This window comes from Calidris pugnax, unplaced genomic scaffold (genome assembly GCF_001431845.1).
Source record: "Calidris pugnax isolate Ruff unplaced genomic scaffold, ASM143184v1 scaffold276, whole genome shotgun sequence".
NCBI lineage: Eukaryota > Metazoa > Chordata > Aves > Charadriiformes > Scolopacidae > Calidris > Calidris pugnax.
Window position 1 is genome coordinate 678,792 of NW_015091112.1, and position 22,186 is coordinate 700,977.

At 43.6% G+C, this 22,186-nt stretch overlaps 1 protein-coding gene across 1 annotated transcript in view; it reads left to right on the forward strand.

The window, feature by feature from the left end:
• The window catches only part of RUNX2 (runt-related transcription factor 2), a gene marked incomplete at its 5' end in the record, with an annotated part of 80,754 nt that overhangs the window by 24,688 nt on the left and 33,880 nt on the right, over positions 1–22,186 (forward strand). Inside the window, one exon of the mRNA XM_014958230.1 lies at positions 19,326–19,499. Within this exon, the coding sequence (XP_014813716.1) occupies positions 19,326–19,499 (174 nt within the window). The remainder of the gene's footprint in view (positions 1–19,325; positions 19,500–22,186) is intronic.

Below are 22,186 nucleotides of genomic sequence, written 5' to 3' on the forward strand. Positions count from 1 at the left end.
CCGTACGCGTAGGAGTTTTTACTGCTGCTTCATGTGATTAGCGCATTTTTATAATACTGCTGAGTTCCTAACTTTTCTGCACATTACCTGATGTTATTCATCGGTGAGGACAGCAATTCTTGCTGGCTCTTTTTAAAGCAATGAAGCTTGGTCTACTCAACTAAGATTGACTTCTCATACATAGTCACGGTCCTCCCTATTGAGCAGGTCTCTATGCAGGTGTGGTCTCACTTATCCATGTCAGACTGGGGAGAAAGTGTGTTAAGTACATGACTCATAAGACTCCAAAATTAATGGGTAATACTTCTGGAGAGCCAAAATCTTCTCAAGGAAGAAGATGACATGTTGGCTAAATGATTTCAAAGCAGGTTGAACTTTCAGTTCAAATGTCATGAAGTTAAATCAATTTATAGAGTGAATCAGTGTTCGAATACAGTTTTCCTGTCTTTTTTTTTTTCTTTCTTCTTCTTTTTTGTCCTTATTTAAAACCTCAAAACCACCGTGGGTAATTTCCCCAAGATCCACTTTAGACGTTTGTGGCGTGTAGCGTGAAGAGTAGGTGCAGCTGGCCAAACCTCGGCGCTCTTATCCTCTTGAGCATTTTCCTCCTGTTTCGGTGAATATCACAAGAAAAGCTGCCCTCCCTCTCCCCACAAAACCAGACGCTAACTGGAATAGCTACATCAGCCCAAATTTTGCTTTTCTTGAAGTAAGTGGGAGTTTGGGAGTTTTCAGAGGAGAACTGGATCTGGCCATTTCTGCTGGGTTTCACCTCTGTCTCCATTTGCCACACCTCAGTTGACAAGCGATTCTGCTGAGAGACCTTATCAAGCATGCAAAACTCTCAAATATTGTTTAACCACAACGATCACCACAGGAAACGTTGGCCCGAAATTTAGGTTTTGTTTTGAAAACAGAAGGTTTGGGGGAAGAGCGAGCATTGTTAAATCCAGCTTGGACAAAAACATGTCCGTAGCTTTTTTTAGAGTGTTACAGAAAGACAATGCCATTGCTAATGTCTTCAGTATTTCTTCACCGTGTTGAAAGGCTCAGTCAGAGCATTTTGCTCGGGCATTGGACTGAGAAAGTGCTGTTGACTTAACAAACCAACCTTATTTGGTTGTATTAGTAAGGGCAGCTTTGATAATGGTTGATAAACTTTTACAATTTTATCAGAGGTGCAATTGCTTTGTAGTAAGACGTATCGACGCCACAGCTAGAAGTGGGATTTTTTGGTACCATGCTCCCCAAGAACCGTCATCCCTGGAGGAAGTTAGAAGACGTGTAGACATAGTGCTTAGCGATATGATTTAGTGAAGAGTTTTGGCAGTGTTAGGTTGATGGTTGAACTTGATGATCAGAAAGGTCCTTTCCAACGAATGCAATTCTATGATTCTGTATCTTGAAATTTTCCAACAAATGCAATTCTATGATTCTGTATCTTGAAATGGGAGAAAATTCCCCAGATCTTCCAACAGAAAGGGATAAAACATGGGAGGAAAATTGGAGAGGAACCTGCCTTGCGTATGGCACCATCAGGAGTTGAGCACAAACCCTCCTCTCCGTAGCAGAGCATCCTGTGCCCATCCCACCTGTGGAAAGCTAGGGTGGTGGCAGACGCAGAGCCAAAGAATTGAGAACTGGATTTCACTATTTACATTACCATAATTTATCTATAGCATAATGTTGAAATTGCCGCTAGAAAAGATTAGAAACATGTTTCCTGCTCGATTTCCTCACCGCCCAGGCCACACACGTGCAGAATGTCCCATTAACCGTTGCAGAGCTCCTGTGCCCAGCGGAGGATGGTGCTCGTTCAGTAGCCTCAAGCCAAGTCAAGATTTGCAAACCATGAGGAAAACAACCACACACGGCGTTCAGTTGTGCCCTGTGGTTTGCTGCTGGTATATACCCTATTTCTGATCCAATCTCATAGTCCCAGTCACTTTTTTCTTTAAATTTACCTTTTTGATCTGAAAAAAAGTAGCGTTTTACTCTATGAAAAACCCTCTGGTCGTGTGGCAAACCTTCTTCTCTTCACCTTTTTACTACCGGGAATTGCATCTTTCTAACACTATGGGCAGATTGGCACACTATGTGTATGCTTTCTCCTGATTTAATTGGATTTGCTAGTCTGAAATGTAGTATGTTTGCTAATTCCATAAACTAGCTACTGTAACAAAAATCTGACACGGTTGCTGAAAAAAAAAAAAAAAGCCAGATTACATTTTAGTCCAAAAGGCATATTTCCATGCTTTAAGGGTGGTCTCCCATCTCCCTTTAAAATATCCTTTAATCACTGTGTGTCTTGGTTAACATCCCTGTTTTTACAGGATTCCTATAGTTTACATTCGACGTTGGATAGGTGATACACGTTTTATTGTTTCAAGTCAACGTGATTTCATTTTGCTTGGATTTTTACCCGTTGTTGGTTGAAAGATTGAAAGTTTTGTACTGTGATCCATCTCGTTGAGGGGAAAGACCAGCAACCCAGGGTGGCTCTGAAATAAGTTCTCAGCAAAGTCTCCACGTTGTGCTCGTAGCGTAACCCAACACTGAAATTTAAGGCTGTATTTTAATTTCCTTCGACTTCATGTGGGGCACCCCTTTGTTCTTCAGTACTGCTATTTCAGGGTCAAACGTGGGAGGTAAAATAATTGCACAGGGGAGAAGTTTCCCCCTGTGGAGATATGGTTGATGCTTCCCTGCTCCCTATTCTGGAGGCTTCGGTCACAGTTTTGCTGTCTGCCATCGGAAGGGAATTAATGCAGCAGCGAGAAGCAAGCCTTATGCAATGCGACAGGTGCTAATCTTCCAGGAAATTCATCCTACATCCCACCCATTAAGGGAATTTCATGTAAAAATGGTTTAATGTCTCTTTAAAGGTGTCAGCAAGCATGTGAGGACCACACAGCTTGGGTTCCACCGAAAGTAATGGAGTGAAATTGTCTGCATAATTATTTTAGTTGGATTGAGAATCTGCAGTCCTCTCTTGCTTCAGGAAATAAACCTCTGTTAAAACCATATGGCGGTATTCTCCGAAGAGACGTGATTACAGGGCCACTTCTCTTCCACATCTCCAGGCAGAGTTAGGGAAAGTTGTTATGTTTGTGCATAATTAATCCTTCTTTTTCCTTGTGAGCGGACACAAAAATGTCATTTTTAGCGTGTGGGGTGGGTGCTGGTGTGTTTGTTTGCATACACACGTAAACTTGCTTTTCAGTGTACTGAAGCAGCAATAAATGGTGCTGCCTCTGAACAAAATTAGAAGCAGGGAAGGAACGTACCATCGTGTGTGCATCGTGTGAAACTCCATCACACTGAGTTATGCTTAAGTTTAGGATAAGCAACGGTACTTTTAGAAACTCCAGCCAGGGGAAATGATGTGAACTTGCTTTAAATGAAGCCACTTGACTTGTGCTCACATGCAAAATGAAATACAAAGGGTGGGTTTTGATTGTGGTGCATCTCATCCTTCTCCCTGGAATGTCACCTCCTGCCACCTTCACAGGTGACGGTGGGGTTACCCTGGTCTGGTGTGATGGGGGATGTGATACCTTTGGTATCAATATGTTGGTATCAATGCTTTGATGCTGATGCTGCCGCGCTGCAGGGCTGTGGTCCCACACCTGGGTCCGTGTGGGCAGAGCCCGACTCCGTGTGCTCAGGATACTCCCAGCAGCCACCAGGAGCTGGGTACCCATCCCTGGCAGGGGTGGGGGACCTGCTCCTGACAGGAGAAGGCCTTTGACCAGTTTTTCGTGTCGCTGTTTTTGTGAAAACAGAGAAGGAAACATCCAAACACTAAATACGAAGGTGTGAAAACCATAGAGCTCGTTAGAGATACAGTTATTTTAACTGTCAAGTGAGCAAGCCTTGACTTTCACTTTAAATTCAGCTGCCACAATTCTCTCTTTTTATCAGTTTTACATCAGTGTACTTCCATTTATTTTAGTGATATTGATTTATGCCACAATCAACAAGAAAGCAAGAAACATTATCAAAACCTTAGCAAAGAGTAATATCAGCCATTCTCAAACACTATCAAGAAACTTTATCAAAGAAAAGCAAAACCGGAAAAAACACTTTTCACTCTCAAATCTGAGTGATGTGCAGGAAGTAAATTACTACCACGCCTGGTGAGAGAGTGGGTATTGGGGATGGATGTTCTGTTTGAATGATGCAGTGAAATATCAGTATGGTGGAGAAGGGAACGTATTTTCCTACTGTATACAAGATATATCATTGTAAACCAATGTCTTCTCGGAAATGCTGCCAGATGCTGGGGGGTAGGCTTGACAGCAGATCACCCTTGGCAGTAGCTTGGCCATCTAAATCCATCAGAGATTAGAAATTGGGTTCAGTCCTAGTCTAATGTGTGTTATTTGAACGAGGGGAATCGTTAGTGCACAGAGTCTTTTGTCAAGGGAGGAATAACTTGTTTAAGCATCAAAACTAGTCAATGATGGGGACCCTCCCAGCCAGACGCCATTTCTGCTGCCAAAAAGAGAATAATCCCATGGGTTTTGTGGGAAGCTGGAGCAAAAGGACAAGGAATGACCCATCCTACCTGGAAAAGAGTTAAAAAACAAATTTCTTCCTTTGTCGCAGTGCTGGGCTTTCTGTAAACTTTTACCAAAAAAATCGCCTTCTTTTGTTAAGCATTGACTTCCTCACAGTTTGTGTTGAAACTGGAAAACGTTTTCCATCCCTCTTTTCTGTTGTTGCCTTTTTACTTCATTTAAATTGGTTAAGACAGATGAGCTTTACTTGTAAAAAAAGCCAAGGCAACGCACCACTAAAAAATATCCAATTTCTTCAGTATCACCAGCGTTGCTTGTTTTACTTTTCCTGGACAAAAGAGGAAGAGCACTTTGCGTTCTATTTTCCATCATCTTTTGGTGGAATTAAATCAGGGTTGAGCTTAAAGAGAAAGGAAACCTCTCATATGTCCAGTAACAAATGGTGCCTATGGCTTGAGTGTGCCTTATTTTCTCAGTGGAAAAAAAAAGCAAGCAGTAGGGCTAAAAGGTAGACTACACAGCTTGTATCTAGAATTCCATAACTGAGGGATCAAGTTTTGGCCTCGCAGACGACTAACTGTAACCATTACCATGGAAGCAGCTATATTATTCCTTAAAATGAGTCATATGACATAAAAAAGAAAGCAAATAATAAAATTCAAATTTGTGCAAGCTGTAAAGACTTCAGGGCCAGGCTGTCTCCCGCTGAAGACGGTGGCAAAGCCTCTATTCATGGTTCTGGCGGATGGGTTAGGCCCCATACAATCCCGTTTTTCCAATTGTAGGTTCATACTTTTTTATCCTGCGAATTAAATGAGGATTTGCCACCCACAAAATAAAACCCAAAGAAAGAAACTTGCTTTAAATAGAACGAGCTATTGAGGCGATATTAATAGCATGGGGATGATGAGTATTTCCAGAGTTTAAGTACTTAAGCGTTATTTCTGCCTGTTTTAAGAGAGCAGAATAAAAAATCCTTGCCACTCTTGCATTGCAGAGATGTTTTCCACTGGTGCACTGTAGTGGGCATCCAAACATAATGACTCACCAAAATAATAATAAAATAGTTAGAGATTATCAAAGCACATTCCGGTGATGATCCAAAGCGTTCTAACATCTTTCCCAACCCAAAGCATACATAAATATATATAGGTAGGGCTGTATGTATGTGCTTTGTGTACATCTTTGAAAGCTATCAGCTTCACAGCTGCCCTTTTGAACGACTTGCGATTTTTATAGCGAGGCATTTACAGCTCCTGTTTCTTTGATTTTCCTTTTTCCCGTGGGTTGCACCCACAATGTAATGCCCAAGTGGATTTCCGTTTAGCAGTGAAATAATGGAGTAGTTACAGCAGAGTCAAAGTAAAGTCCATGAGCTGTAGTCTTTAAAAAAAAGTAACTTGGGGGAGGATCGTGCAGCTCAGGGGAGTGGTGATAAGGCAGAGGTTTCCCTGTCTTGTATGCTACATCCTGTCCAGTGACCAAAAATGAATGCCCTCTGAGCTGCCCTGGAGCATGGGCAAGGGAGAATCATGAGTTCAGAGATAAAAGTCAGGTCCTGTTTGGACCAATCTTCTCCAGCATGCCTTGAGGAAAAACCCACTTTCTACTAAATTCCATATGGCTGGAAGCAGTAGAAGAGGTTTTTTGGGGTTTCTGGGGGACGAGCTCCTGAAGACCTCCTTCCAGAAGCAGCTGGAGCAGTCATAAAGGACGTCTTGCCCGTGGTAGCCTTTCCCAGGCTTTCCCTGGGTGTTCCTCAGCGCCGTTTGCTGCTCCGTTGAGTGGCATCGCCCACTGCTTGTGTTGGCCACCCTCCAGCTCCCCCTCGCAGGCGCATCCCCCCTCCCCACCGACCACATTCCTGGGGATTTGTTACCTTCTGGTAGCCAAACGCACAGGCAACCGGGGCAGGGGGCGAGATTTATTCTCCAGAACTCTGTTTTCCTATTGTTTTTAAGTTCACGGGAGGCTCCCTGTTACTAAACAAACTTTACAACTGTCGGCGAAAGGGTCAGCCCCTTGTCAGAGCCCGTCAAAGAAAATACTACATTCCTCGCCGCCAAATGCAGTTGTGTCACTCGTTTCCCTCCTCTCTGTCCCCCCTGGGCCTTTTGGTACAAGGCATGGCCCCAGAGCAGGTTCAACACCTGGTGTAGGCACTGAATTAGCAACCTGTGAAGCCCGTTAGGACAGGCTTAACTTTGGCCAACGACTTGCATCTCAATGCTTTAATGAGTTTTGGACATGGTGCTATTAAACGGCCTGGTGTGGGGTGGAGGCAGTCAGCCCCAGGGCTCGGGGTGGGGGGTGGGTTAATGTGAGATGGATGTATGTGGGGCTGGAGTTTCTGTACCAAGGATGGGATTTGGGTTTGTGTAGCTCACAGCTTTGCTTTTCCACCAGAGGAAAAAACACAAATCCAGTGGAGATAGTTCTGAATGAAGCACTTCCAGGAGCAAATAATGCAAATAATGAGGCTGTTTTGTTGGAAAATCCCAGGATTTTATAGTTTCTCACTTCATTGAGGAGTTCCCTACCCTCTCATAGAACACATTATCCGAAACATTTGCTATCAGGCTTAGTGCTGTTTTTTTTCCCCAAGAAGTTTGTCATTTTGTCCTTTGTACCAACGTGGTGAGGAGCACATCAGTTTTAGCTGAAGGGGATGGCCAGGGCTGCTGTGGCCCATCTCTTGAAGAGGGACCATCTCTCTTCAAGTAAACAGTAAATGCACAAAGGAAAAAGCAACAACCAAACCCAGTCATGGACAAGTAACATGTAAATAATCTTTTGGACCTATGTCAGGGGATGCAGGAACACTCTTGAGCATTGGACATGAAATTCTAGTTTTACGTGATTGTGTCTGCCCTGAAAGGTGGAAACTCAGAGTCATGCTTGCTGAGTTAATGTTGAAATCAATCTCGTAATAGCCACTGTGAGGCAAAGAAATGACAGTTCTTTGGAATTTAGAGCCACAGGAAACTCTGACACAGCAGGTTTAAGACCAGTACCTAAAGGGGTCCCACGGGATAAATGGGGAGGGACTCTCTATCCGGGAGTGGAGCAATAGGATGAGAGGTAATGGTTTTAAACTGAAAGAGGGGAGATTTACATTAGATATTAGGAGGTAATTATTTACTGTGAGGGTGATGAGACCCTGGCCCAGGTTGCCCAGAGAAGCTGTGGCTGCCCCATCCCTGGAGGGGTTCAAGGCCAGGCTGGATGGGGCTTTGAGCAACCTGGTCTGGTGGGAGGTATCACTGCCCAGGGCAGGGAACTGGATGATCTTTAAGGTCCCTTCCAATTCTATGATTCTAAGACCAGCGTTTCCAAACTCAGGTTCCCTGTGGTCTGGAATTCCTAAGCAGCCGCAGCCTGCGTTTCACTGTGCCCTTTCATGGCAGTGGGAGATGCTGAACCCTTTGCAGCACCAGGCCCAGAGTTAGCAGGAGCTGCCTGACTTGATGTACTCATGTTAAAAATATTGTGTACGTGACTTCACCAAGCACAGACAATCACTCAGCCCTAGAACAGTAGGGCTAAATGAAACCTCAGGCGACCTAGTCCATTTTTCCTCAGAGGAAGTATTATATATACTTAGATCATCACTGACATCTGTCCAAATTCTTAAATCCTCCAGTACTGTGCCTTCCACTTACTTACCAAGTCTGTTTTTTGTGTTTTTTCTTTTATACTTAAAAAGGAGTTTGCTAATATCATACATTAATCTCTTAAATCTCCTCTACCTCAAATGAAGCCAGCTTTTTCTTGTTCTTTTCTCAGCTGACATGGAGATCAATTGATTACCATTTTCTTCAGAAAACATTTTACTCTTATCATGTCCTTTCCTGCTCGTCTCTTTTCTAGACTAAACAAATGTATTTTCTTCAACTTTTCCATGTAGGTCATGCTTTCTAAATCTCTTATCGCTTCTGTTGCTCTTCTCTGGATTCTCTCTCCTTAGTCTGTATCTTTCTTGAAGGGTGGTGTCCCAAACTGGATAAAGCAGTCCAGCTGATGTCTCACCACTTCTGAGCAGAGTGTAATAGTTACCTTCTATGTCTTCTATGCAACATAACCATTAATCTTTCCCAGAACTGCATTTACTCGATTTTTTTTTTTATTTTTTCAAGACAGAATTCTATTATTGACTCACATTCAACTCACAACTCCCTGCTCCCCCCCAGATCTTCCCCCGCGATGCTGCTGGCTGATTGCTTTGTCCTTGTGGGGCATTAGAGAGTTTGATTTCTTGCTCCAAAGTGTAGTTCGATGCACTTAACTTCTACTGCATGGCATTTTACTGATGACGTGGCAGATATCATTTCTCCAGTTTGCTAAGACCCTTTTGAACTCTGACCCCTTTCTCCAAAGTCTGGAGGATTCCTCCCAACTGGATGTCATCTCAGGATTTTATAACCGTGCTTTGCATTGCACCATCCAAGCTATTAAAGAAAATAATATATATAAATTGGCCAAAGGCACATAAAATACTTACCTTTTCAGTGTCACTACTGGTAGTCAGTGGGCAACCCTGTAACACCAAACTCTCCTCCATGCATCCCCTATAGCTGTGTGGGAAGTGGTGGAATGGCCATCCCTGGAAGTATTTAAAAGCCATGTAGACGTGGTGCTGAGGAACCACGGTTTAGTGGCAGTTTTGGCAGTGTTGGGTTGATGGTTGGACTTGATCTTTAAGGTCCCTTCCAACCTAGATGACTCTGTGATTTAGCCTTTAAATGACACTTTATTTCTCTCAAAGACTTGAAAGCAGGGATTAGTCCATCCCAGCTTCCATCTGGGACAGAAATGCCCCTGCTGGCATTGGCAGATGTGGAGAATAACAAGGGGATAAAAAAAACCTGTTACTCACCTCCAGGATTGTTGGCAGAATCTTCAGGCCAATGTTTCTTCTCATAATCCTGGCTGCATCATTTATGTGCCGCTTAAGGCTGTCCATCTTCTAAATTTGCACATCGTGTAGGTGCTTGTGCAAGTGCTCTGATTACACGGAAAGTTGACTGTCTTCTGCAACATGAAAGCTGCCCCAATAAACCCACTCATTGCCAGCAGCATGGGACTTTTTCTGACACACTTGAGTGCATAAATAAGAGCAAAGAACAGCATTAAGCATAATATTTACTGGGGGAACCACCAGTTCTTTGTACCTTTCAGGAGGAAGAAAGGGAGACATCCATCAAACTGTCATTACAAATTTGATGCCACAAACGTAAGCTCGTGGAGCCGCCAGGAATCTGTAAACCTTTTAAAGGATACGCCTGTTTTTGACATTCAAAATAAAAAATCTTTATAGATTTTTTGTGGAAAACACTGATGGGCCAGCAGCTAAATGACATTTCTCAACAGTCAGACAGACTCCACACGAATTGAATAGATGTCCAGTTTTAGAAGGACAGGTTAATTACTTTCTGTGCTAAGCCCAGGAACAAATAATACTTGGCCTGTTTTACTTACTGAGTAGGAAAAGATGTTTGAGGGTGGTTGGGTGGTTGGTTTTTTTTTTTTCCTAAAGGCTGCTGCATCCATATAGCCTGAGTGTAGGTGCCCTTTGTATAACAATAACTTGATACTACTCAAAATACTTGGCGCTGCAAGCAGGGGAGTGGAATGCAATAAGAACACTTTAGCAGGTCTGAGGGTGAGTAAACTCCAGTAGTTTTGGAAGGAGAGGGCAGGGTTTTCAGCGTCCGTCTCTCCCTTACTTGGCATTCGCAGACAATAAGAATACACGGATTAACATAGTAGACTCCATTTATTACACTTGGGTGGATAAAGCAATTATCTGTCTATCACGGCTGTAGTAAATTGTGCAACAGCATTAACATGGGTGGATACGTGGATAAATGCTACTCTGCCACAGAGGGTGCTGATACACAAGATAATCCTTCAAGTCAAACTTGTAAAGACTGTTTTCTTTTGGAGTTTATATCATGTTACCCCCAGCCAGTGGAGATTGAAATGGCATCTCTTTTATTTTTAACCACGTTTTCAGGTTTTTTTAGCCATCTGAACTTTATTAGTAAGGTTATTTTAGAAGTATCCCACTTTAATCAAGTTTAAACAATCTGCTTAAAACCTGCTGCATGGATATAAACACAGTAGTCTTCGAAGGCAGCAAAACAATCTGTTGAAAGATAGAGTGCAAACGCACACACATCCATCTATTATTGCTTAACTGTTGTTTCTTCCATGCCTGAATTCCCATTGTAACCGCAGCCTTCAGCCAGCAGTACGCTCCTGCTTTTGGGGGGCGTAAAACAAAACCAAAAATGAAAATGCACCTTATTGATGTCTAGAGAGCAGAGCAGCGTAGCATCGGAGAGCTCTTAGACCAGATTTAAACTAAGCGCCTTAAATCTGGTATAATAGCTGTGTTTACATCGCCCCCCCCCTTCATTCTTTTAGAGTAATCAGGTTTCGCAAGCATTAAGAAAACCATCCCCTCCTGCCAGCTGGAGGGAGGCCAGTTCAAGGAGATTTTTTTTTTTTTCTCCCCCTCCTCTTTGCCCCCTTCATTTGCTGTGATCTTTACTGCCCGGCGCTGCAACAGGAGTTGTCAGGCTCTGGATGGGATAGCTGCCTTCGGGAGAGGGGGAAAAAAGACCTTATTCCTCTCAAAGATGCTGCTGGGTTTCAGATGAGGATGGGAAAGTCAGGATGAGGATGAGAAAGTCAGGATGAGGAGCTCTTGCGCTGTTGCGGGACGGCCCTTGCTCTCCCTCTTCTTCTCTTCTCTTCTCTTCTCTTCTCTTCTCTTCTCTTCTCTTCTCTTCTCTTCTCTTCTCTTCTCTTCTCTTCTCTTCTCTTCTCTTCTCTTCTCTTCTCTTCTCTTCTCTTCTCTTCTCTTCTCTTCTCTTCTCTTCTCTTCTCTTCTCTTCTCTTCTCTTCTCTTCTCTTCTCTTCTCTTCTCTTCTCTTCTCTTCTCTTCTCTTCTCTTCTCTTCTCTTCTCTTCTCTTCTCTTCTCTTCTCTTCTCTTCTCTTCTCTTCTCTTCTCTTCTCTTCTCTTCTCTTCTCTTCTCTTCTCTTCTCTTCTCTTCTCTTCTCTTCTCTTCTCTTCTCCTAAAAGAAGGGGGGAAACGTAACAGATACGAGCAGGCAAAGAGAATTAAGGCAGGGACCAAGACTTGCGTGACCGTCTCTGTTTATATGAGTTGTCTTTAATGTCTCCGAGCCATGATGCCAACAATGTTTAGCTGGTTTCCTGGCACACGTGCACACGGATTTCTTTACATTCGTGAAAAACGGATAAAGGTGAAGGCAGAGCATCGTGGCTCCAGGGGGTCCCACCTGCTTCCTCCCCGACCCAGCTGATGTTCATACAAGGTGGTACTCAGCTTTGCAGAAGAAGATCCATGATCCAAGTCAGAATTCAAAAGCTTTTCAAGAAGAAAAGAGAAAAAAAGACTAAAAAAACCACTACAGCAAGGGGAAACCTTGCTCATTTTCTGGTGAGCCAATGCCATACCACAGCAGAGGGGCAGAGCAGCATGGATCCTGCAATGCTGGGATGAGTCGAAGGGTTGGAGGGAACCAGTGCAAAAGCAACCTCACTCGAGCCCCTTCCTGTTCTGCTTCTCCTTTTTCTTGAAGAACCTTTTTAGTTTCATTCATTAAATCTTCCAGTTTTGCTGCTTTAACACAACTTTCCCTGTGCAGACTTTGGGGCCAGCTCAGCCCCTGCCACATGTCCCCCTGCCAGTCCCTTGTCTGCTGGAGGAGCAGCCTGGAGCCCTGCTCCAAACAGGCATTTTTCACCTCTCTAGATAGAGAAATTTTGGAAGTGAGAGGCTCCTTTGCAGCTGTTGCAGTTTACTAAAAAACCCTGACCTCTGGGTCTGTCTTTCAGCTGGATCCATGCTTTTCACAGACCCCAGCTGACTTTTAAAAAGCGTTGATAGCACTTTATATCCTGAAAGGCTTTGCAGTGATTGAGTTAGAGTCATTCCCATGGGCTTGAAGAGACACAGGTTACACACCCCATGGGATCGTTTTCCTTCACCCTTCCTGCCCCTTCCTCTCTTCAACCTGCTGGAAGCTCTGACTCCATCCCGTGCTGGGCGAGCTGCCTGCGAGATGAGCTGAGGAGAAATTTGCTTTTGCTCCCAGTAAGTCAGTGGGGAGGTGACCATCGACACCAGAGATGCTCTGTGGGCTCGACCTCTACGCTGAGGTTGAAACCAGCCCCTGCCTCTGCTCACCCCGGGCTGGAGCCACAGCTCCTGGGAGACAGTAGCATAACTGGTTCCCCTGGGAGCTGGATCTGGCCCTTTTGGAGCCCTACCAGTATCTGCAGAGCTTCGAGAAAGCAGGGATCAGGGAGGAGGAGCTCGGTGGGATTTTGGCAATGGGCCACGTTAGATGCGTTGTGTAGGAACTGAGCCCATCCACAGCACACGTTCCTCTGTCTTTACTTATTTCCATTTCTCTGCAATAGTGTCAGGTATAGGGCTTACCTGCTTTGGGTGAAAAATATGTCTCTTTTCAGAACAAAAAGAGACAAGGTCTTGTTTTCTGCCTGTGTCTGAGTGGCTCCTGTTGACACTAGCAGGGCTCTGTGTACAGTCAGGAGAATAAGATCTAATGCAAACTGGTGCCCTCAGCTATTTAAAAAACAAACATCTTTTTTTTTTCTTCTCCAATGAGTGAATTAACTGTAGTTACTGCACCTACGTAGCTCCTTGTTTTATGAACTATAAGAACCTTTCCTATGCACAGCCTATGGCCTAATTAGGTAATTATGTCTCTTGGGTGGATTATATTTTTCTTCTCATAATTGTGTCTTTACCCAAGAGACTGGAAGGGTTCCAGGCTTTTCCCTTTCCTGGATAAAAATTGTTTGGCTGTTTTGTGTTTTGGGTTTTTTGTCATGAACTTTGGATTGGGTGCGTTCGGTAGGACTGGGTTAGGGGAAGCCAGCCCGGGGATGACATTTTGTCACAAGACAAGGGACACAAGAGGGACCCTTGTGACTTGCTTCAGAGATTTTTCCTTGCAAAGAGCTGACGTGTGTCTTCTGGGCTTTTGCTGATTTATGGCACTCTTGTTTCTACCTCCAGAGCGTAGATTGACACTCCTTCGGAGTGACATCTTGCTGCAATGATGCATTGTCTGAAATTTGGAACAGAACAATGAAAGTTTTTGCTTCCTGCTGAATGCTCAGCGTTATCCAGTCCCTGCACAACAGCTGTTAAGAAGCCTTAGGCTCAGGTCTCCACTCCTTTGCTGTGGCATAAATGTGGCTCCCCTTGACTTCAGCTTTACAACCCTGCAGCTGAATTCACAGTCAAGCCCATATCAGTGTCTCCCAGTTACATCTGATCCATAGGACCAAATGGGATGAATTTAAGGAGAATTTGTGATGAAATTCAGAGGACATGCAACCTATCATTTTTTGTGGTGTGAAATTGTCTTCTCCAGCATGTACACAGAAGCATGGCACTAGTGTGTTAAAGGAGATATAATCTGAGTGCTTGTCTCAAAGACATATAATGTTAGTAGGAAAAAATGTGCCCATTCTTTATCTTTTTAAAACATTTTGACTTTGGAGAACAGTGGGAATAATCAAAACTTGGGTTCTTGGTCTCTGATGTGCTTCTCTTGAAGTCACAGAAAACCTGGAGTGTATAGGCTATAAATTCATGGCTTGTAAACTAGGTGATTCTTCTTTCTGCCACCCCATAGCCTGAAGAAAAGTCCCTTTTTCATTAAAGTTTTGTTCTTTGTCAGTCTCAGCACTGAACCCAGAGCCATAGAAAGCCTCAGTTCCTGGCCGTGGAGTTCAAAGAATTATTTTAATTTATTTTCCCTTCCCATCTGTAGTCACTCCATGGAGTGACTCTCCAAACTCCATGGAGTGACTCTCCAAACTTTACTAGCTGATGCTGAGCACAGGGCATAGAGCAAACAGAAACCGTGGTGGTATTTCATGTTGGGTCATCACCCTCCATCCTGTTTGGGATGTCCCAGCAAATGTGTCCCCAGCAGGTGAGAGCCCAGGTTCTTACTTTCATGACCTTCCTGCCTTCCCTTAGCTCTTTTATGGAGACACCTGACTCCCACGGTACTTCTGATTGTTGAGGAGGAATCAAAAAAGAACTGGGCGATGACTGAAAATAGCTAACCCACTTGAGAGTGATAAAAGCATCTGTTGAAAATCTGGTAACCAGATCTCCTTGGTACCAGAAAAAAACACACACACACACAAAAACTGGTGGGTGGTGTACACGGTACAAAGAAAGGGAGTCCCTGAGTGTCAGCATCTGGCACGGCCACGTGTAGCATAATCTGATTAGTTTTCAGTTCCACACCCACAAGCTGAAAGATAAAAACACACACCCCTCCTCCCCGAGGAGGTAAAAATCTTCAAGCATCAACACCACATTTACATTCTGCAAGTCAGCCTCTTCCATGGCCCGATTTACATCTTGACTTCTCCAGCGGAGCGGTGGAAGTTCAGTGATGAGAGACGAGCTCACGTCCCTTTCCAGTTACCACATCCAGCAGGCTCGAGATTGCCTTGCTTTGATCTGGAAGACATTCCTTCGTTCAGTTTAAACTGAAATGATTACGCTGGAGATGAAGCCTCCTCACATCTTCTGCCGTGCCTGGGATGTGAGAATTCAACACTAATTTCTATGGGCCATTTTAACATGTTCTGTGGTCTTCCTGGGCTGGTGAGCATCGCCTGGCTGGCTACAGTGTGTGTTGGCTTTATTGCACTCTCCCAGTACTATTTCCTGGTTCAGTTTGTGTGAAATGGCCCAAACTGGTCCTGGGGTGGATTAATGGCAATGCTCCAGAAACTAATACTCAGGTTGGTGTTTGGCTTGAAAGAGCTGAATAGCCGTGAGAGACCAGAATATTGCCTGTCATTTTGGAGCAAATAATGGGTTTCTAGTATCTGTTGTGTTTTGTGCTGTGACAACAGATGAATCAGAACAGCTTGTATAACTTTTCCCTATTAACTCTCCATTTTTCTCATCTCTTTCCCATCTTCGTGCCTGTGACCTGACCTATTCCAATGGCCGCTGGGTCCCATCCTTATGCAGTAACACAATCAGGAACACATGGGACAGTCTAAATCTTTTTGGGCTACATTTCCTACCCGAGAGCGCCTGTGTGTCCCCTCCAAGCCCAATCCATTCCACAAAACTGTCTTTGCAACAGAGCAACCAGCACTAAATGCAGCGTTGCAGGCACTGGGATAGCTGCAACATTATTTTATCCCACTCTATATGTAGCTTTATATTGCTTTTTAATGTCCTGACTGCCGCAGCAGATCACAGATTCTCCCCGAGCTATCCACACTCGCTACCCTAATCTTTTTTCCTGAAATAAAATTACACCTCATGACTGAGACCAAGGAATACAGCTTTTCTTAGCACGCTCCCCTGGGATCAGGAATTTCTCTGTCAACGGACACATATATCAATGAGAGATGAAAAGCAGCTTGTGGAATGAGTTTTAAACATGTATCACATATTTCATTGCTGCTGCTTATGTGCTACTCAGAAGGCCTTTTTAGAGTGCTTTCAGCTCATACCTCATGGCTCCTCCGTACTTAATGGGATTTTATTTTATTTTCTGCACAGGAACCAGGGCAAGAGATTTATTTAAATTGCCTACACTTCTTTGTGAACACCTCCTGAATATGGAGTTTTTGTTGAGTTTCCTGCTTGCTTTCAATGTGAGCACGTTTAGCTTTTATCAAAGCATGGTCACCCGTAACGTGCGAAGCCGTAATGTAATCTCATCTCACTGGGACATTTCACTGGGGGAGCGTGGCTCCTTCTGTAGATCTCTTTGTCACAACATGACTCCATGTTACAACCCTAAATTTTAAATGTCCAGAAGGTGAAGGCAAGTCTGCCTTCAGCCCCTTGCTGCTTTCTGGGGACTTGCAGTTCCATTGATGCCTGGGGTCTTCCAGATGTGCACAGAGCTCTCTTTTCTCTACATTTTTTGGGGGGGAGGCGGGGAGTGAGGGAGGTGGCAACACCCAAGCCCACACATCTCTAGATCATTTCAATTCAACCAGATGTGGGAACCTTTCTTCTTATTTCCTTCTTGTCCCCTCTATTCTTTCATCTTTTTTTTTTTCCTTCTCTCTCCCCCCACCGGTTTGTTAGTGATTCTTTAGCAAAAGGAAGCACCGGATTTTCCTCTGAAAATTCAAAATAAAATTCACTTTAGGAGTGGATTCATTCCCAGATAAAGTCAGCCTTGGCGTGTGAGGCCAGAGATAGGCTGATCATGTTTGCCCTGTTTTGAGCCCTCTTGAATTTGCCTAAATGTGATCATGGAGAAGTGAGACGGGAAGGGGGAGGAGATGCTGGTAAAGCGAAAAGTGAGTACATAAAAATTGGGGAGGAAAAGAAGATGGAGAAGGAGAAATCCCAAGAGAACACTGACTGCGTGTGTCCATGAAAGTAATTTCTTCACATTTAGCAGCACCCAGCTTGGACAAGTTGTCATTTACATAGATTGAAAAGATAATGCTAAAGACGACCAGGTTAGATGTTATCCTGCCCATTAAGCTGCCGTTACAGAGTTGTTACAAGGCCACCAAAAATCCTTCCCCCTTGGAAGTGATTGATACCTCCCGAAGAGAGGAGTAGCCACCCATGTCAGCGCTAACAGAGAGCAGCACCTTCTCCTTAAGGAGAAGGCTCCCTCCTACCCTGCCCTTTTAGACTGAGTCATCCTGGGGGAGGAAAAACATACTTCAAAGTACAAAATAATGGGTCAACTAATTAATTTTTTTAAATTGCTAGAGAAGTTTCTCCAAAATTAAATTCCTTCCAGTTTCTTCTCATCTCCCAGTCTGAATCCTTCACTTCTCTATCTAGAACTGTCATTTTTCTGAATCTAGTTTGGATTTAGCTGTCTAGTATTGATGTTGCTTCACCATATGTCATGTAGGCACCATGGTCCCAGTTAGGTGATGTGAACCCACATCCTTCAGTACTGTGGTGAGAGGTACCATTAAAAGGCCATACTACGAAGAGTGGCAGTCTGATAGTTCAGTCTCAACTCCGTGGCCTCATTTATACTTTTAAAATAAATTAAGCAGTGCCAGAATTGTTTCTCTGGCCCTAAGACCGATGGGACAATCTGATCATGTCTGCAAAGGTGGACCCTTGTAGCCTGCAGGCAGATTGGCTGTGGTCGCACTGCTGAGGGACAACACAGATTATCTCAAGCCACTGGGGATCATCTGGAAGGGTTCAAACCCAAACCCTACCAAGGACCCTTCTTATTGTTAAAAGCATAAAAATATCTTACCCAGTTAATGCTGGTGCCTGTGCCCCACCAGTGCTTACAGGGATGGAGGCAGACGTGGTTCTGGGTTGCAGTCAGAGGGTTTGGGCCCCCATTTCAGCTCTGCCAGAGGCTTTTTGTGTGACCTTGGTCGGTAACTTAGGGTAAGATTAATTCCATTTAATGTTGACTAATGGTGAGAGTGTCTAATTAAACCAGTCATGTGTGCTCCCTCTCTGATCAGAGAAGGAAGAGAAAGCAAATTCAGAAGGTGAATCATCCCGTTTTAAGGCTGGTGTCAGAGACAAATGAGATGAATTGCCCTCTGGAAGTAGCTATTTCTTTCCATTAACTGTAGAGGAAGTCTACATTAGAAGAGTTTAGACTAGATGCCTGATTTATGAATGACTGAAGTTAAGTAAAATTAGTCCTGACCCTAATCTCTATGCATGCCTGTTTCTCCATATGTTGAATGATAGAAATAACGCCTTCTCTGCCTTACGTTCAAAGGCAAGGAGCGTCCTGTAACTACTGTGGAAAGAAATTAAACCTAGGAGCAAAAATACAACAGTTAGAGAAGTGAAGCCTTTACTCTTGAAACATCTCAATGACAATGTCAGCAGTACCATTTGGGGCATCCTGTTGCTTTTTGACATTTTTTTTTGACAACTGAGCCCCCATAAATTGCTTTTCCCAATGTGGCCATGCGGCACGAGGGCAGTGAGCCTGGTTTTGGGGAGAGAAAGAGAAGCATTGAGGAAGGCTGACCATGCAGGAGAGTGGAGGATCCAGTCTTGGCCAGCAGCTTTGAAGGTTGTTCCTTGTGATACAGCTCTTCTCAAATGACAGTGACTATTTACTTTTTGGAAGGTCTCCCAGAGGAATGAAAGCTAGTGACTAACTGTGACAGACTTAAAGAAAAAAAAAAATATAAGGGAACAAAAGATTGCATTTTCTTAGCAAAAATCCACAACATATAAACCAGGCATAGAATAATTGTCCCGCTTGATAATTTGTACTTACATATGAGGCTTCCTTTTGGAAAAGAAAGTTTGCCCCTTTAACTACCTAGTGTAGTTAAAGCAGCAAAAAAAAAAGAAAAAAAAGAAAAAAAAAGACCTTGTGTGGGTGTCCTCATAAGTGCTTATTTTGATCGTAATTGCAACATGTTACACATCTGTCTGGGCACAGTTGTGCTCGATCAGGCTTTCACCAGCACATCCTTGTGTGGGTGTCCTCGTAAGTGCTTATTTTGATCGTAATTGCAACATGTTACACATCTGTCTGGGCACAGTTGTGCTCGATCAGGCTTTCACCAGCACATCCATGCCCAAAACACAAATCATCCCACCGATGTCGCTGTATTATCGGGGGTAGCTGAGATACCTGTAAGTCCGTTAAATCTAAAAACAGGTCCTTAGAGGCCATTTTGGGTTTTTTTTTTCTTTTTTTTTTGGGTATGTTAAATTACTAAATCCTGTTATTAACGCTTTTATTTTATGATTTGCTGTTTCCAGGGCACAGACAGAAGCTTGATGACTCTAAACCTAGTTTGTTCTCTGAACGCCTCAGTGATTTAGGGCGCATTCCTCATCCCAGTATGAGAGTAGGGGTCCCGACCCAGAGCCCACGGCCCTCTCTGAACTCTGCACCAAGTCCTTTTAATCCACAAGGACAGAGTCAGATTACAGGTAAGAGACAGAACCATAGGTTTGACTTGCACAGGCAACGGTAGTAATTGATTATGGATATTTGTGTCTCAACTGCAGTGAAAGAGGCTATTAAAGAGCGAGAGACGTGTTCCAGGCAAAGCTAGGTGGGAAGTGGATTTGTCTATAGTGTTTGAAGCTGAAAATGTCTTACTTTTTTTTTTTTTTTTTTTTAAATATCGTTTTGCCATAAATCCAAAATAGTCCAAAATAGCCAATCTGGGTAATTTGGGTAGGAATCTGGTGAAATTCTAACTGCCACGTTGCTCTGCCTTGTCCTCTGTGTGTGCAACAGTACATATTAGAATGAACATTTTTATTCAGCGTTCTTATTTTGCACTGGTGTTGAGGGAAACAGCCAAACATTTAAAGGTCTAATAATTAAAGGAATAACAATACAATCTTCTCACATGGCAGATTTCCTTCTAGCACCAGTGCTGACCACTTGTTACAATAAACGAACCGGGTTATGGAGAAATCTCCAAAGGTTGCTTGTGAGGGTTGTATGCAACATTTATGATTGCATGCTGAGAGACAGATTTCATTGTGCTGAGAGAAATCATAAAGTACCATGTGTCATGGATTATAAGACCCAAACAAGATGTTTAACTGCAGCTATGCCAGAAGGTTGAAACAAAACCCCCAAAGCCTACAAAATAAACCAATTTTGTCATTTTTCTAAATTCAGAGCTGGTGAATTTTTTCAAGAGTGTCAAAACAACCTCTACCTAATTTTGGCCATTTCTACACTCAAAACTGGTGTATTTGTGTCCATCCAGGATGTGAAGAGGTGTTGCCCCTCACCGAGTCACTTGCTAGCAGTGTTGAAGAACTTCACCTAGATGCAAGTCCATCAACAAAACTCTTGGCTCAATTTACTAGACCAGTTTAAAACTCCGTTTTGCTGCTATAGTTGCATCTATACCAGGAGACCTGTGCCAATCTTATATACCAGTATTCCTTTACTGGTAAAGCACTCCTAGTACATACATTGTCTTTGAGTCAACCTAGGAAGATTTCTGGTTTCATGTTTCAAGTGGTTTTGACATGATACCAGCTGAAACTTAGTGGTTTTAACAAAGTGTTGTGGCTTTCTTCTTCTTTCTTTTTCTTCTTTTTTGAGTTCAACTGCTTTATTAATTTGCAGTGAGGAAGAGAAGTAGGTGGGTTAATTTGAACCCAAAGCACTCAGAGAATTGAAACGAAAAAATGGTTTGCATGAGCTGTGGCAAAGTTCTTCCAAATCTAGAAATCTAGCTTTTAACTAGCATAAAGTGTTTATAATATACTAAATATGTCTATAGTACCTATTACAAGGTACCTTCTGCCCACCAGCTTCCCAGAGCAGGGTTTTTGGCTGGGATTAGTGTTTTGTTCACCGGACATGTGAAGTCAGGGCTCTTGTGCATAACATTTTCTGGGTAAGAAGTGCCAAACTAAAGCCCAATTTTTTTTCTAACATACATTTTCTAACATTCTGTCTAGTGATGTTTGGGGATGTACTTCCCCAGAAAGCAGGAGGAAAATCTGGGGCTACACTCAGCTTTTTTCTTTCTTCCTTGTGCCTTCATAGTTTACCTATTGTGCAACACTATATCTAGGAACGAAGGAGGGTGAAATTCTTCCTGACCCCATCTGGTGATCAGCTTATGCCCTGAAGCACGAGAACTGAGATCCCCTTGTAATTTTCTTCCTAGCTAAGTGTAACCTCATATGCTGCTCTCATTCACATAAATGCCTCCTGTAGAAAATGTTCTGCTGGGTTTGATTAATAGGGTACTTCGCTGCCTCCTTATGAATCAGCAGCAGCATTTACAGATCCGGGAGGTGAAAACTTCAGATGAGCTTTAAATAAGCCTGACTGGAAACAAAGCTTGTGTGGCATTCTCTGTCTTTTCTGCAAATTTAAGAGTCAGCAGTTCAAAGTACCAGCGGAGACTTTGTAGGGAGAGGGAAGGTGTGGTGCTGGTGGGGCAGAGGGAAGTGAGTTGAACCGAGGAAGGGAGGCTGAACTCTCCCATCTATTGTGGGTTATGTGTTTTTCTTGCCGGATAAACTCATGGTTGCGGGATGCTTTAGAATCCCAAGTTGCTCTAATTTACCCCAAAACAGTGAAGAACTTGGCTGGTTATAAAAGTTTGAAGAGAAGAAGGGGTCTGGTACAGTATTTGCCATGTTATTCCCCGCTCTTCTCTCCTCCTCAGTTTAGAAAAGTCAAATACCCAGCCCTCAAAGGCTACTTGATGGCTTTCCGGTAGCCTTCCCATTTAATAAGGCGATTAAGAGTGAGCATGTTACATCAGTGAGAGCTCTATGAGTCGTGCTGCTTTCCCCTCAAGGCTTTGTGGTGCTCTTCAGGACGTTGATGGTAATCTGTAAAGCTCTACGCACTTTGAAGTTCCACCAAAGTGCTGGGATGCTTTTTGTGGACAGTCCCTCCGAGTTCTTCTGGGATGAATGGCTGGTGGTTGCCACACAAACCCTGCCCAGGAGAGACAAAGGTGATGCCGCAGACGAGGCAGCTCTTTGATGGGGTGTGAGGTGACCATGGGAAATTGCTAAATGTCCTCCTGTTTGGTGTGGTCGTAGGGAGTGAGCTGCTTGGGCTGTCCATCTCCACCAGTTTCCTTCTTGTGGTGCACTATTCAGTGGGAATACCAGTGGCTTCT